Here is a 16,216-nt window from a genome sequence, read left to right as displayed (position 1 = left end):
TTCCAGTAGTTGCCATATTGACTTCTTGACAGTCCCCTAAATTCATCATGTCCTATATGATCTCCCTGTCTTTGCAAATGTTGTTTTCTATGATCATCCCTCCCCAATCACATTCTTCCTGGTCAATCAGCCAAAATCTTCCAAGCCCAGACTTTAATGTCTTTCCAGGGGCAGCTTAAACCCCTTCTAACTAACACTACTTACTCTCCTTCCTCTACTCTTCCCACCTCCAGAATGAGTCAGATGTCCCTTCTCTGTGCTACTCAAACACTGTTTGTATGTCCTTTCATTACAATACTTACCACATTCTAGTGTAACTATCAATATTTTAAAAGTTAGTCTCTTACTGGATTATGAATTCCAGGAGGGAAAGGGCAATGTCTTACTTATTCCTGCTGGATCCCCAGTACCTTCAGCATGGGGCATCCTCCATAAATGTTGAATGGTTAAGTGGGCAAAGGGCATAACATGTGTTATGCCCTTTATACAAAGGACCAGGTATTGTTCTTTTCTGTGATTCTTCTGCCTTGTACACAGTTAGCTAGCAATTTGAAGAAATGACTGAATAATTCATTTGAATTTCCAATAACAGGTTCAAAGTGTCAACAGCAAGCACTCTTATTGATAATTGACCATGATGATAATTTTCTGAGCAGCTCCAATTCACTGAGTGACTACGATAAGCCAGGCACTGTGGCAGGATCCTATGTACTTTTTCTCCAGTCTTCACTTTACAGATGGTACAGAGGCTCAGAGAACGTAAAGGACTTCTCCAAGCACACACAGAGAGTGCATGTACAATAGAAGGCAGGATTCACATGTTGGCCTATCTTAGTAGCAAAGCCCATGCTTACTCTCACATGATATGTGTAATTTGGTCAGTGGTTACTGAATTCCAGACACCATGCCAGGCATTTTAAAAACAGTGTTTTGTTCCTTATGACTACCCTGTAGGATCAACAACTTCGGGAAGTATCATCTCCATACTGCAGAGGAGAAAGGCTGAAGTCTTTCAAATCTCAACTGTCTACAATCCCAAATAGGGCCCAACCTATGAAAAGTACAGCAGTAGCTAGATACATGCCACACAAATTTAAGATCAAAAGAAATATTAGAATCTCAAACAAAATTTAACCAAGTTCAGTCCATAAGATTAATGCAAAGATCCATATAAGAAAAATAAAAACCACCAAGAGATTAAATATATTAGGATGTTGCATAGCTTCTCAGTTCAACAGGTCCCTGAGTGGGTTCATCCCAATTTTCCAGCATCTCCCAAAGTGAACCTTTTTATTTTCCATTAGGGACAGTCCTCACTACATATCTCACACATTCATATTCCTCTCTCTTTGATAATATAGTCTCCTCCAGCTCTCCTATTCCCAACCTCCAAAATCTATCAAAATTCTCCACTTAACTCTGTTCTGTAGCGTTTAAGCCCTTTACCAAACCATTAGGTATTATTCTTATTGTTTTACCTCATGATACATTTTCTGCATTATAACTTTGCTTTTACTAGTATAAACTACATCTTAACAATTAAGCCTTATCCTTCTATGTTATGAAGTTAGTAGCCCTACGCACTAATTCTTGCACCAGTAGCTCCTCAGTAGCCAGTAGCTCACTGCTGCCCTCCAGTAGCTCTCCCCCAGCTGCCCCAAGCTCCTGTAGCTCCTCCCATTCCCCCTCCCCACCCCCTCTCATAGCTTGCTGCTCTGCCCCCTCCTATAGCTCTCTGCCACCCACTTGTAGACAGTAGCTCTTTGCAGCCCTCCAATAGCTCTCTTGCCCATTGTTCCACCCTCCTGTAGCTCCCTCCACCCCTTTACCCCCTCATAACTTGCTGCCCTGATCCCTCTTATAGTTCTCCACTGCCTGCTTGTAGCAGGTAGCTCCACCCTCCTGCTGATCCATGATCCTGTCCTTAGCATAACGACCATTTGCATATTACATCTTTATCATATAGAATATAAAACTATTGTGTGTCCATATCTCAACTTTGATTTAAAAACTATATCTTAAGCATGGATCATCCCATAATATTATGAACAGTTCTTTGAAATGGGCAAAGCTGAGTTAATTTTACAGATGAGGAAACTGAGATACTAAGGGGCTATGACAGTGGTCGGCAAACTCATTAGTCAACAGAGCCAAATATCAACAGTACAACGATTGAAATTTCTTTTGAGAGCCAAATTTTTTAAACTTCTTCTAATGCCACTTCTTCAAAATAGACTCGCCCAGGCTGTGATATTTTGTGGAAGAGCCACACTCAAGGGGCCAAAGAGCCGCATGTGGCTCGGGAGCCTCAGTTTGCCGACCACTGGGCTAAAGTTCACCTAGACAATTAAGAAAGACTTCATGAGCAAGTCAAGTCTTCTAACTTCCATACTGCTTCTACAATGGCTTGCGTCCATACACTTTATGGTGCCTAGCTCTTTTTTTTAACTTAAACCCCAGGCCCAAATATATAATGCTTTATTAAGGTGAGAAGCTGAGATGGTAGGCACTGATGACCCAGGGTAGCAAGCCATCCCCAGGGACTTCCTATTTCTCAGGAAGACTCATCGCATCTCACTGCCAAGAGAGTCTCATCTATGACGATGGCACCTGTCAGGGACTGGGCTAGGTGGCATCCATGGGAAACTCGATGTAAAGAAGCCATATTGCCAACAACATCATCAGGTGTAAAGAAGCCATATTGCTAACAAGCACTACCTTGTTCCCAGGCAATGTATTCAACTTTCCAAGCCCCACCTTCATATTGGGCTCCCAGGGGTAAAGGGAGTGCCACCCATGACTAGCACCCATACCTAGCACTGCCAGTCTCATTTGTCTGGGAAACAAAATGAAGAGACATTTCAAAGCTGTTAAGCAAAGGCCTTCTTAAAAGGAGGACTCAAACTCAATCGATAAAATGTGATTGCTAATGATTCTGTTTTTGCTTTTACAGAAGTGGCAGGGAAGGAAACTAAAGGCTCTGTTCTATCTTGGCCTCACAATCCTGTGCAATGTCAGATTTTTAGGGGGAAAAAATATTTACATGACGGCAAGCACACTATTGCTAGCCTCAGACACTGCCAGAATCACTGAATTCATTATCTAGTCTCATCCATATACAAATGTGTGGGGTATGTACTGTTATCCCCTTTCTACATGTAAAGAAGCTGAAGGGAAACCATTTGAATTTTCAGATAAGGCAAAGAATGTATGACATGTTCTTTGCTTAATTAGGGGTTGCGTATCATAAGGCATTGGGGGGCAAACTTGGATAATAATCTCGTCGGTTTGATTGGCAGTCATGTAGCACTCAAATGCTCCCTTAATTCTAGCTCTAGACTATAATCCCCCTAATTTCCACTTTCAAACTCTCTAAGACTTACATCTATTTAACACAGTTTATTCTTTCCATTGAAAACATAAAAAATATATACGGTATAACAACATTTAAAAGAAACCTTGAACCAAAACATAGATGATTTGACCTCAGTTAGACCTGGCTGTGAATCCTCCAGGCTGACCCTCTGTGGGCGTTGGTTGCCTTACATATAAAATTACTCTAAGAATGGATGAGTTAAAATATGTGCAATATTACATAATATATGTGAAAGCACCACATAATTATAATCGTTATTGCTGTTATTATTATGAATAAGCTGCCTAAGTAAAGTTACACATAAGGAAATAAGATGCATTGAGTAAATTAAATCAGACAGCTGTTTTTGGACCAGGAAATTCTCTCCTGGTGCTGCTAAGCATTCATTCTTTGCAGATGTGAACTGCTTTTGTAAGGATGGAATGGAGCTCTTGCTAGCATCGGGGAAAATCATCTCCCCCCCCCCCCCGCTCTCTCTCTCTCCCTCTCTCTCTCTCTCTCTCTCTCTCTCTCTCTCTCTCTCTCTCCCTTGCTCCTGCCTTTCCTCCCTCCCCCTCATCACTTCAGAGATCTTGGCTGCCTTACATTTTCAATAAAATGAGATCTGAGCCTAATAACGAGCCCCAAGAACTCCCAGGCCTGGTATTCCCTCGTCAGCCTAGCTGAGTTGTCCTTAAGTAGCCAGAATGGATAGAATCCCTCAGATGGAAGGCACTCATGGTACTCCCTCAGCAGCTAGTTAGCTGAGCCTGGCCAAGCAGACCCTCAGTCCCATTTGCGGCCAGTGGTGACTGCGTTCTGGACACCACGCTAGGCATTTTATAAGGAGTGTTTTGTTCCTTACAATTACCCTGCAGGGTCAACAGCCTTGGGAAATAGTATCACAGCTTCATCATAAACCAAATGACTAGTGCAGAGCCATCAAACCTACCAAGAGCAGAGCTCTGAATTTTAAGCGCTATGTCTACACAGGCCCTCGGGAGAAAGCTCCTTGTAGGTATATACTTTTAATTTGGGGGATTGGGATGGAGTGAGGGAGGGTAGGCAGCTTTGGTTAACGAAACACTCAGCTACAAAGCACCCGAGTATTCCTGAAAGCTAGTGCTACTGCCTGAAATTTAGTCAGTATACCTTTTACAGGCCAGATCCACTCCCCTCATTTTCCTTCTGCAAAATGTTCACAGTGCAGACTTGTGCTGGCCCTTCCTAGTCTGGAATTCCTCAGGAATGATGCCAACCCTAGTATTGCACCCATTCGTGATGACCTGATCACTCTGTAAGAATTCATATCCATTTCCAGGGTAGGGCAATTCATCCCAAGATGGCAGAGAGGTGTTTTGTTTTAAATATTTTTTAAAACTCCTTTAAGATTTAGTAGGTTTTACAATAAGGGTTATATTCCTTTGGGTAAAGCTCAGTCGTGAGCAAATTAAAACTGCAAATCATGGAAACAGAGAAGAAAGACCTACTAAATGCTCCTGCTGCAATTATTCAACCTTAGTGCATTGCATTCCTGCACTTCTTAAAGCTGCCAGATGTGTGGGGGCGAAAACAAAGCCCCCCAAACTGTGAGTTGTAATTATGTTCCTAATCAGACCTGTGACACACAGGGACGTCTCTTAGTGAGCAGTTCTGTTTACGAGGGTGAAAGCCACCTGGCCCCTGGAGGGATAGCCCTTGGAAGCGAATTGTATGGATGTGTAAATACAGAGTCCATAATGGTGCCTCTCTGCCTAAATGTCTTCATAAAGTGCAAATTAGCGCAGATCCTAACTAGGCATTTGCAACGCTAACCTAGTTTTCTGTGTTTAGCTAATAGCTGGCAATTTCGCTTACACTTTTATCCCCTCATTACCGAGCAATGACGATTACTTAGTAAACACATGTGAAAGGCCTTGTACTCCATGGCCCCCTCCTGGGTTGGGAAGAACCTCCTTCTAATGCTCCTATTTACATAATGTAGTTGTTGATATATCAGACCAGGTTCAGGATATGGAGAGCTGTGACAGGTATCCCATTAGGGGGAGGCTAAGGACAGACCCATTCTCAGGGGTCTCCTGTGATGGCCTGGCCAAAGGCAGGGACTGGAAAGAAAGGATGCTGGGGGTGGAGCCTCATTGATGTTAACCCTTGGTAAGTTTTAAAGGGACTCAGATGGCTCGTCTCAAGTAAAAATTATGTATGATGCTGGAGAGAGGTAGGGAAAGGGTGTTTTATAACCAATGAAATGTGGAATGCATGAGGGGAGAGAGAGAGAGAGAGAGAGAGAGAGAGAGAGAGAGAGGATGAAATAGACATGTAGAAGAGAAAGATGCAAACTGTGGCCTTGGGAGATGCTACCCAGTTCATTCCTGGATAGATGGCAGCTATAAACCTTTACAAGTCACCTAACCTAGGAATTTTCCTTCAGGTGTAGGATGCGGTAAAAGAGGTCTCACTAGAGGATTTCAGGGCACTGTTTATTATCTTCCAGGCTCACAGTATACCTCTGATTTCTTAGTAAGGTGACCAAGCCCCAAAGGGAGCAATTTTGAATAAAATATTTCCTATTCCTGTTCTATGAAGAGAACATTGCAGCTGAATAACGGTCTTTGGATCTGGGTCCAGCGTTAGAGCAGACAAGGGTTTTTACTATCCAGAATCGGAGGGTGGGGATTGCTGGACTGGAGGAAGATTCAGGAAACATGCCCGTCCCCCAGGGATGCTCAAATGTGCCTGCTCCCAGGGGCAGGGTTCCTGCTCTCCTCTTCTGGTGACTTCATGGCAAGTTGGCTGCGTCCCCAATTCTGCAGAGGGAATGCAGGCAGAGGGGAGCGCTGCAAAGGGGCCTTACCCTGGGCACCTCCATGACAGGTGTGAAGGGAAATGGGGTGGACACGGTCAAGGGGAGGAGGCACTACATTGGGAAATACTGCTGATCCCCAGGCTTTTTCTCACTGCTCCCCTCCAAACCATCCCCCCCTCCCCCCCTGCACCAACAAAGACACTGCTTGGCAATCAGAATCCCTTCCAACACAGAGACACACAGGTGCAGGCAGACACTAGCCCTACCTCACTCCCCTCCACTTGCTTGCCCTCTGCTGCTAACACCAAAGGCTGGCACAAGTAGCCGGAGGCCAGTGAGTCTCAGCCAGCACACCCCTGCCACTGGGCATTCCAAAGGACTGTCATTTAGAGTGGCATTGATGATGCTGTATTGTTTCTGATGGGGTTTGCTTTTATTGGGGGGAGGGGGCGGCGGGCTAGGATGGTTCAGACCATCTCCGCTGTGTCTGATGGGTTTGGGGGAAGGAATGGAGGACCTCCACCTCCCTCTGGTCCCTGAGGAATAGTCTCCACTCCCGCATCTTCCCGCAGTCACTTGAAAGTGCTCTGATCCCCAGGGCAGGGCTCCGTGTCCATTTTTGCCAGCCAGAACCACCAAGTTTGGGAACTTTGAAAGCCCTGGGTTGGGGGTGGGGGTGGCCAAGGCTCAGATTTCGGCGCCAGAGTTCTCAGCCAGAAAGCCTTGAAAATCAACAGTCATCTGCCTTTCCTTCCTCACCCCCCACCCCTTGTACCTTCCAGAACTCCATGCGGATACTACCCCGGACACACACACACACACACACACACACACACACACACCCATCCTTGGGTTCAGAAGGTTTATAATTCCGAAGGCAGCAAACCTGCAGAGCTGAGCAGGTCCCTGCCACCATCCTCTCCGCCCCATCCCAGCCCGAGAGGCCACCTCAGTGCCTTGCACACAATAGGACCCCACAAACCCCAAACCCAACACCACACCAACCCGCCCGCCACTCCGGCGCGTCCCCGTACCTGATATGCAGACGATGAAATTGGCTTGAAGAAGAAAAAGCACCTCCCAGACTATTTCCATCCTCCGATTCTCATTCCAAGTGCATCACTCGACGGGAAAACGGGGGGCGGGGGGGTTAGCCCGGCAAGGCACACGCACATCCAACACACTCACACACTTCTGGGCGAGTGTGCAAGCTCGCACTCCCACCGGACGGCGGCCGGTCCACGGACAGTCACCCCCAAGATCAATATCGCCGTTGGACTTGCTCCGGCAAAGATCCCCTCGGGCTTAAGGGCTGCGCGGCGCCCCAGGTGTGCTGACACATGTCCGAGGTCTGGCTGCCGCCCCGGAGGAGGTGTCCCCGCTCAGAGGTCTCCGCTGCTCCCGGCCCGGGCGGCGGAGGAAGCAACGCCAGCAGCAGAGGCGGCGGCAGCCACCTGCAGCCGCCACCAGCGCCCGGCTCCGTCTGCACGAACGAGACCCCGATCCGCCGCCGGGCGCCCCAAGAAGGCATAGACGAGAGCCCCCCGCCGGGCCGCGCTGCTGCCGCTCCTCCTCGGCTGGCGGGGCCCGGGCAGCTCGCAGGCGGTCCGCACCAAGTTGCCCTCGAAGTCCGCCCCGCTCACCGGGGCATGGTCTGTCCGAGGGCGGCTGCCGCTCCGCTTCGGGGCCGGTCCTCTCCTGCTTCCGGGGGGCGGGGGGAGGAGCAGGCGCAGCAGAAGGGAGGCGGCGAGAGGGAGAGGCGAGAGAGGCAGGGATTAGTGCCCGAACCCGCCGCCGCCGCCGCCGGTCCTCCCAGCGCCCAGGTCCGCGCGCAGCCCGCCTCCGCCGAGCCCGACCCCGGCGGCGTGGCCAGGGCGCCGATCGCCGACCGCGAGGAGCCGGGGACCCGAGCGCGTCTGGGGCCCGCGGGCTCCGCACGCCGTTCCGCGGCTGCTTCCCGGGGCTCCCCGATCCCTGGCTCCCCGAACCCTGGCTCCCGGATCCCTGGCTCCCAGCGCCCGCAATGAGCGCCGCCGCCGCCGCCGCCGCCGAGGTTCCGGCACTGCAACTGCAGGGGTCGTTCTTTCCTCGCCTACGGAGCCCGACGCTGCCCGGCCAGGAGGGGAGGGGAGCGGGTGGGGGCGGGAGGAGGAGGGAGGGGGGCGAGGGGGAGGTCCGACCAGGTGAGCATCCTCCGTGCCACCCGGGAACCTAAGGTCCTGGGGCCCGCCGCTCGCGGGGGCGCCGGCGGGAGGCGGGAGGCGGGGTGCGGAGGGGAGGCTCCCCGCGGCCATGAGGAGGACGGGGCGCTGGGAGTCGGAGCTGCGGGCCGGCCACCGCGGCAGCCGCCGGGGCCTGAGCCCCGCTCCGACTCAGACTCCGCCCCGCTCGCCTCGGTCACCCTCCTAGGTTTGGGGAGTTTCTCTTCTCCTTAAAGAGAACTTTGAGCCCCCTTCTCCCCCCCCCCCCCCCCCCCACACACACACTTTGGCACGGGAGCCCCGGGAGGGACTCTTCCTGGGAGTGCTGCTGCGCTGGAATATTGGGGGATTTTTTCTTCTTTTTTTTTGCATAATTGCTCCCTTGTCCCCTACCTCCCCCCGCTTCTCATTCCTCTCCTGCCCTTTCCTCCCTCCACCCCCCACCTCACCTCCCCCTTTCCGCTCCGGGGCCAGGACCCGACTTACCCCGGAGTCCTCTCAGCAGCTCCTAGAGCAGGTGCAGCTCTTGCCTGCAAGTCCCTCCCTCCCCGGAAAGTGGAAAAGCCTCTGTCCCACTCCGGTGCCTGCAGCCGCCGCGGCCAACCGCGCCTCCGCCGGCTCCAGGGGGACCCGAGGCTGTGGGCGCCCCGGGCTTTGGGGGAACGGGCTTCCCTTCTTGGCTTTCAATCGCTTTCTCTCGGGAAGCTCCTGTGCTCTGGGGGCTGTTGCTGGGGTCCCCGCAGACTCTCTGCCCCGACCCTCTGCCGCTTCCGGGGAAGCCCTTCCCACCGAGCCCGCGGGCGCACTCACGCCCGGAGCGGCGCGGCCGGCGCAGGCCCCGCGGGAGGGGGGAGCGGCCGCAGCACCGCCCGCCGCCCGGGCCCCCGGGAGCGCGGGCTCAGCGGGTCTCCCGCCCCGCAGGCTGCCCGAGGCCTGGGGAGCACTGGCACCTGCTCAGCCGCTCGCCAGGTGGATGCGGGGGGACTGGAAAGGATCCCTGCACCCGGGACTGTGCGCCCCAGAAGAGGGCTGGGGCGGGGGGGGGGGGGTCGCAGGGGCTGTCTCTCCCCTCTCCTGCTGCAGCAGGGGGTGGAGGAGAAAGCCCCAGACCTACCTCTTGGGGGTAACTGCAGCGGAGGAGGCAGGGTAGGGGAATCCCTGGGAAGATCTCGGATTTCTGGGCGCGCTCCTCCGGAATGCAAACTGTGACGTTTTGGAGATTTTTTTTGCACAAGCGCGGATGGACACACACACACACACACACACACACACACACAAACACAAACACACACACCACAACGCACACGCACAACCCACAGGGGATTTTTTGCACAATTTTATTTTCAATGTTTAGAAGCCTTGGTAATGTGAGCCTTGGTCTGCTAGCAGCATCCAAAGGGTGGATGAGTGAAAGGGAAGCCGGAGGAGAGAAGAGGGGACGGTTCATCCGCGCTGAGTCAGTTGAGCGAGTCTCCCAGGCTGTGTGGCCTCGGAGGGTGCGGTGCGGGAGCCGAAGGAGTCACCCTGCAGCGCTCCCGGGATTACTGAAGGATGCCAGCTGCCCAGGAGTCTGGCTGTCCTTGGGCTGAGTGGCGGGAGGCGGCGGGGGCGGAGGGGATGTGGGAGGGAGCCGAGGTAACAGCAGGAGCTTCCTAAGCTGGGCTCACCCTGGGAGACAGGGCTGCTTGGTCCTGCTGCCTCCAGAGATTCTGGAAAAGAACCCCTGGCAGACTTTGCCTACTGTTTCAGAAGGAGGTGTGGTCCAGGGATCTGCTCTCTGATGCGACAGCCAAGGACCCCAGGTGATCAAGGCATTAAAAATCTAGACCCAGATGGAGAGAGCCCAGGATTCTTATTTCCAGAGCTCCAGGCTCAGAAGGGAAGATATGGAGACCTGGGAACATTAAAAGCACCTCAGGTAGTGAGAATGAGCCCACTTGGGAAACATGGCAGGGAGGGGGTCGCGGTGCAGAAGGGCTGTTTGTCCCTGAGCCTTGCAAGCCCACTGCACGAAAGGACTTTTTGAAGAGAGAAAAAAAAAAGCAGTTTGCCAAAGATGCACCGATTCCAGCCTAGGGAGGGGTTGACCTGCCTTCTGCATTTGGGAGCCCAATGTTTGGCTAGCAAGAAAGACCTCTCTGGAAGCAGAAGCAGGGTGCCTGGATTGTTATACCAAGACCAACCTATTTATTTATTAATGAGTTATGCAAATATCAAGGGCGTGCCTGATATATGTCAAGCCCTGTAGCAAGATGCTGGAGTTTTGTAATTGAAAATCCATAATCCTTGTTTTCAAAAAGCCTAAAGACCACATTCCCTCCATTTGCTTTAAGAGCTAAAGCCAGTAATACTTCATTTTCCCCCTTTCAGTATGTAGCTCGCCTTCAAGCCCTCTCAAAAATATTTAGGCTATCTGCTGCCAAGCACTTTTACTTTTTAAAAAATTTACAAAAATAAATAAAAACCATTAATTCATGGTAGTATTTAAGTAAAAATAACTGCATGCATTGTTTTCTATGTGCATATTGCCAAATCCTTTACATGGATTCCTTTATTTAATCATCAGAACATCCATATAAGAGAAATATTATTACTTCCATTTTACAGATGATAAAACAGAGGCCCAGAAAAGCTATTTGCGGCCTCACGGCTGCCAATTCGTAGTGTAGAAACCACAGCCAGGCATTCCAAACTCAGAGGCCACGCTACCCCATCTCCCCTCATGCTCTGTGAAATTAAAAGTATCATCCTGAGAGGTCCTTTTGTGCTTAGAACCAGAATCCACACATGACACAGCTAGACTTCAGTTAAAGACAGGATGGATTGTAAGAGTAGAACATGCAATTTATAGCTTAACTACAGTAGAAATGGGAGAAAGAAAAGATCACTGGGAATTAGAAGTAGTCACAAGCATTTCTAATGAAAATCTGAGTGCCTGCTAAGAGCCAATTCTCTCCTTGAAATACAGCACTGAACACAACAGTCCCTCAACATTGACTTTCTACATTAGCATGTTCTGATCTAGAACCTGATGCTATACCTTTCTTCTTTTCATTACAGTTAATCTCTCTCTCTCAAACATCCAGCTTTGCTGAAACCGGTTTGGCTCAGTGGATAGAGTGTTGGCCTGCAGACTAAAAAGTCCTGGGTTCAATTCAGGTCAAGGACATGTACCTTGGTTGCTGGCACATCCCCAGTAGGGGGTGTGCAGGAGGCAGCTGATAGATGTTTCTCTCTCATGGTTGTTTCTACAATAGCTCTCTCTTCCCCTCTATAAAAAAAATCAATAAAATATATTTTTTTAAAAACACACAAAACATCCAGCTTTTTCCTGAACTCAAGATTTTACAAATGGGACACTTGTTTACAACAGATAAATTGCAGGCACTTTGTAAGTGGTTGCTAAAAAAAAAAAAAACATGAATAGGTTTACTTGCTTGCTTATTTAAATAACTACAATCTTTTGATATGTGGTACATGTCAAGTAGTATATTTCAAGTGCACATTAATATAATTTCAGAACAGATCTACTCTAAGTCCCTTAATTTTCAGGAGAGAAGATGGAAGATTAAGGTGAGTTTAAGTGATATGTCCAAGTTCAAATACAGACAGAAGTAGAGGTGGAGGCAGAATTTGATTCCAGCCTTCCTACTTATTTATTTTAAAACCTGTGCTGGTTCCCACACTGGCCCCTGTACATGGAGAGCATGAAGCAATCTAGAAAAGTGGAAGACTGCTCTAGAGTAGTAGATGGCCGTTTTACTAAGCAAGGAAACTTGCATATGAACTTGGGTGGTCACAAGAGGAGTAGATCACTGCATCTGACTGCCAGATCCTAAAATGAAATTACTGTGTTCAGTAATATACTAGTATATCATCCAGATGGTCTCAAAAACACCTGCCTCTCTCAAGGCTTGCCCTTAAAATGAATCCTAGGTTGAGGATGGCGGGCAGAACTTACATTCCAAGGAGGTGTGAGGAGATTGACTTCCCAGATCCTCTTCCTGGGTCAACCAGCTGTCTCATCCTCTCAATGACCTACCTCCTCCAACAGCCTTCCATCTCTGTCATTCTTTTGTTGTTACTGAGTAACACATTGCAGCAGCTAATCATGGAAAACATGTTATCTAAATCCATACAAATTAGTGGAAGATGTTTTCCCAGATTTTTTTTTTCTTTCTATCCAATTCACTTTTATCTTAATCCTACCATTTGTGTGTGTGTGTGTGTGTGTGTGTGTGTGTGTGTGTGTGTGTGTGTGTATTGTGGTTTTGTGGTGTAGATTTCTTCTACATTAACCTTTCTCAGAGAAGTTTTGTATGAGCAAGAACTTACACCAGCTGCAGTACCTTCGGGTAGCAGTTATAGATCAATATAGTGGATTTTAGCTTCATAATGGTTCTCCGGTTTAAAGAAAGGCTTTAATTAGGACAGCAGCCTGCTCCCATATCAGCCTGTATAAATTTTGGAGTTAGCAACTAATGCATTAGCTTTTTAAATTATTCACCAGGGTTTTTTTCGCAACGGGTTTGCCGCCAGAACACAGGTGTCGTGAAAACCACCATTAACTCAAACCCAAGATGGGAAAGGAAAAGACTCACATCAACATCGTCGTCATTGGACACGTAGATTCCGGCAAGTCTACCACTACCAGCCATCTCATCTACAAATGTGGTGGGATCGACAAAAGAACCATCGAGAAATTTGAGAAGGAGGCTGCTGAGATGGGGAAGGGCTCCTTCAAGTATGCCTGAGTCTTGGATAAACTGAAAGCCGAATGGGAGTGAGGTATCACCATTGATATCTCCCTGTGGAAATTCGAGACCAGCAAGTATTATGTGACCATCATTTATGCCCTAGGGCACAGAGACTTCATAAAAAACATGATTACAGGCACATCTCAGGCCGACTGTGCTGTCCTGATTGTTGCTGCCGGTGTTGGTGAATTTGAAGCAGGCATCTCCAAGAATGGACAGACCCGTGAGCATGCCCTTCTGGCCTACACTCTGGGTGTGAAACAGCTGATTGTTGGTGTTAACAAAATGGATTCCACTGAGCCACCCATCAGCCAGAAAAGATACAAGGAAATTGTTAAAGAAGTCAGCACCTACATTAAGAAAATTGGCTACAACCCTGACACAGTAGCATTTGTGCCAATTTTTGGTTAGAATGGTGACAACATGCTGGAGCCAAGTGCTACTATGCCTTGGTTCAAGGGATGGAAGTAGAGGTGGCATTGCCATCTTTCACCCGTAAAGATGGCATTGCCATCTTTCACCCGTAAAGATGGCATTGCCATCTTTCACCCGTAAAGATGGCATCCAATGGCATTGCCATCTTTCACCCGTAAAGATGGCAATGCCATTGGAACCACACTGCTTGAAGCTCTGGATTGCATCCTGCCACCAACTCACCCAACTGACAAGCCCCTGTGCCTGCCCCCTTCAGGATGTCTACAAAATTGGTGGTATTGGTACCGTCCCTGTGGGCAGAGTGGAGACTGGTGCTCTCAAGCCCGGCATGGTGGTCACCTTTGCTCCAGACAATGTTACAACTGAAGTAAAGTCTGTTGAAATGCACCGTGAAGCTTTGAGTGAAGCTCTTCCTGGGGACAATGTGGGCTTCAACATCAAGAGCGTGTCTGTCAAAGATGTTCGCCGTGGCAGTGTGGCTGGTGACAGCAAAAATGATCCACCAATGGAAGCAGCTGGCTTCACAGTTCAGGTGATTATCCTGAACCACCCAGGTCAGATCAGTGCTGGATATGCACCTGTGCTGGATTGTCACACAGCTCACATTGCTTGCAAATTTGCTGAGCTGAAGGAGAAGATTGACCGTCATTCTGGGAAAAAGTTGGAAGATGGCCCCAAGTTTTTTAAATCTGGTGATGCTGCCATCATTGATATGATTCCTGGCAAGCCCATGTGTGTTGAGAGCTTCTCTGACTACCCTCCTCTGGGCCGTTTCACTGTTCGTGACATGAGACAGACAGTTGCTGTGGGTGTCATCAAAGCAGTGGACAAGAAGGTAGCTGGAGCTGGCAAAGTCACCAAGTCTGCCCAGAAAGCTCAGAAGGCTAAATGAATATTATTCCCAGCAGCTGCCACCCCAGTCTTAATCAGTGGTGGAAGAACGGTCTCAGAACTGTTTGTCTCAATTGGCCATTTAAGTTTAATAGTAAAAGACTGGTTAATGATTACAATGCATCGTAAAACCTTCAGAAGGAAAGGAGAATGTTTTGTGGACCATTTGGTTCTTTTGTGTGTGTGGCAGTTTTTAAGTTATTAGTTTTTAAATCAGTACTTTTTAATGGAAACAACATGACCAAAAATCTGTCACAGAATTTTGAGACGCATTAAAAAAACAGTTTAATGAGAAAAAAAAAAATATTCACCAGGAATTTTGTTCACATTACCTCCTCAATGATTAGCATTAAAATTACAAGTATTAAGTCTTGCCTTTTCTTTTGTCCTTGAAAAACACATTCTGCTTGACTATTCATCGTTTTCTACATGCTGAATTAGAGAGTCATATGTCCCATTTATTAGGAAAATCTTCACACAGGGATTGTGAAAGACAGACCCCTTCTGGATATTTGAAAGCCCAGGTCAAAAGTAAATCTGATGAAGTCTTTCTTTCCCAAACCCATGGACCTTCCTCACTCCCTGCCCAGCCTTGACACTGCCTAGCACTGCCAGAGGTCTCATGTGGGGTCCTTCATGCTGGTATGAGATGCCTCAAGCTCCAGGGCCCATGATTTTCCTGCACACACTTATTTAAAGAGTGATTTCTTGGCCCTGCTCTCAGTCCTAGGTGCACACTCATCAGCATTGCTGTCTACCTTTGGGAAAACAGTACCTGTCCCCTCCCTCAGCCCAATGGTATTAAACATCAAATGCTTGTGTGAAATAACTTTGCTTTCATTCAAAGCATTGGAGATGTTTAATGAGCAAGGAATGCTTTAACTCAGAGGCTCTAAAAGGAATCCCATTCAATCATCACAAAGGATGAACCCTGCTGTAGAGGTCTCCACATCCAGCTTATTTTCTTTTCATGAACATGGGATTTCCAGATTTTTATCCAACTTCACAGCAGGATACCCCCTTCCCCCCAGTACTACTATGTGGATTTGATAAAGAAAGAAGAGTTGAGTTACCATGATAAGAAACAAAAAAAGTTCTGAATCTGTTCTCTGATTGCTGCTAGACAGAGGAGAGCATATTAAATCAAGAAGAACCTCCTGCCAGGCAGATGGACCAGGACAGGAATGAGTAGCCACAACCCAGTGACAGAGTTAACAGCAGTTGAGACCAAAAGGAGGTTGTATGACTAGCACCTTTATTAAAAAATAGAAATATGCCACTGTCAGGTACTATAACATATCACACATAAGAAAGTGATGGTTTTCGTCTTGTTTCATTACCTTCTCTTACAGAATCTGTAAAAACACTTATGAGCTGATATTACCTTATGTTAAGTTTCCTCTTGGGAGAAGGTGGACATAAATATTACATGGAAAATATATTTTATTTTAATTTCCCCCAAATTATTATTTAGGAAAAAAATGTTTTTTCAAATGGATCTGAAAAATTTTTAAATATATATTAAAGGACCAACTATTTTAAAAAAGGAGTCTTGCCCTGACTGGTTTGGCTCAGGGGATAGAGTGTCAGCTTGTAGACTGAAGGATCCCAGGTTTGATTCTGGTCAAGGGAATGTACCTTGGTTGCGGGCACATCCCCATGGGATGTATGCAGGAGGTAGTTGATTTATGTTTCTCTTTAATCTGTGTTTCTGACTCTATCCCTCTCCCTTCCTTTCCGTAAGGGATCAGTGGAATATATATATATATTT

General features: G+C 48.1%; 1 protein-coding gene and 1 pseudogene across 3 annotated transcripts in view; one reads left to right on the top strand and one right to left on the bottom strand.

Annotated features, from left to right (window-relative positions):
• Positions 1-7,335, bottom strand: part of CA10 (carbonic anhydrase 10) — a 362,748-nt gene extending 355,413 nt beyond the window's left edge. For both annotated transcript variants that reach the window (XM_084863086.1, XM_084863087.1), the window contains exon 1: positions 7,196-7,335. In XM_084863086.1, the coding sequence (XP_084719212.1) occupies positions 7,196-7,256 (61 nt within the window). In that variant the 5' untranslated portion in view covers positions 7,257-7,335. The remainder of the gene's footprint in view (positions 1-7,195) is intronic.
• A 5,518-nt stretch (positions 7,336-12,853) lies between these two features.
• LOC311611193 (elongation factor 1-alpha 1-like) lies at positions 12,854-14,736 on the top strand (annotated as a pseudogene). Its single transcript has 2 exons — positions 12,854-13,586; positions 13,677-14,736. The product of its transcript is annotated as an elongation factor 1-alpha 1-like (transcript).
• Positions 14,737-16,216: the final 1,480 nt, after the last annotated feature.

Source organism: Pipistrellus hanaki (genome assembly GCF_964339955.1).
Source record: "Pipistrellus hanaki genome assembly, chromosome: 16".
NCBI lineage: Eukaryota > Metazoa > Chordata > Mammalia > Chiroptera > Vespertilionidae > Pipistrellus > Pipistrellus hanaki.
The sequence above is the reverse complement of the archived record's forward strand: the minus strand, read 5'-3'. Positions and strand labels throughout refer to the sequence as shown.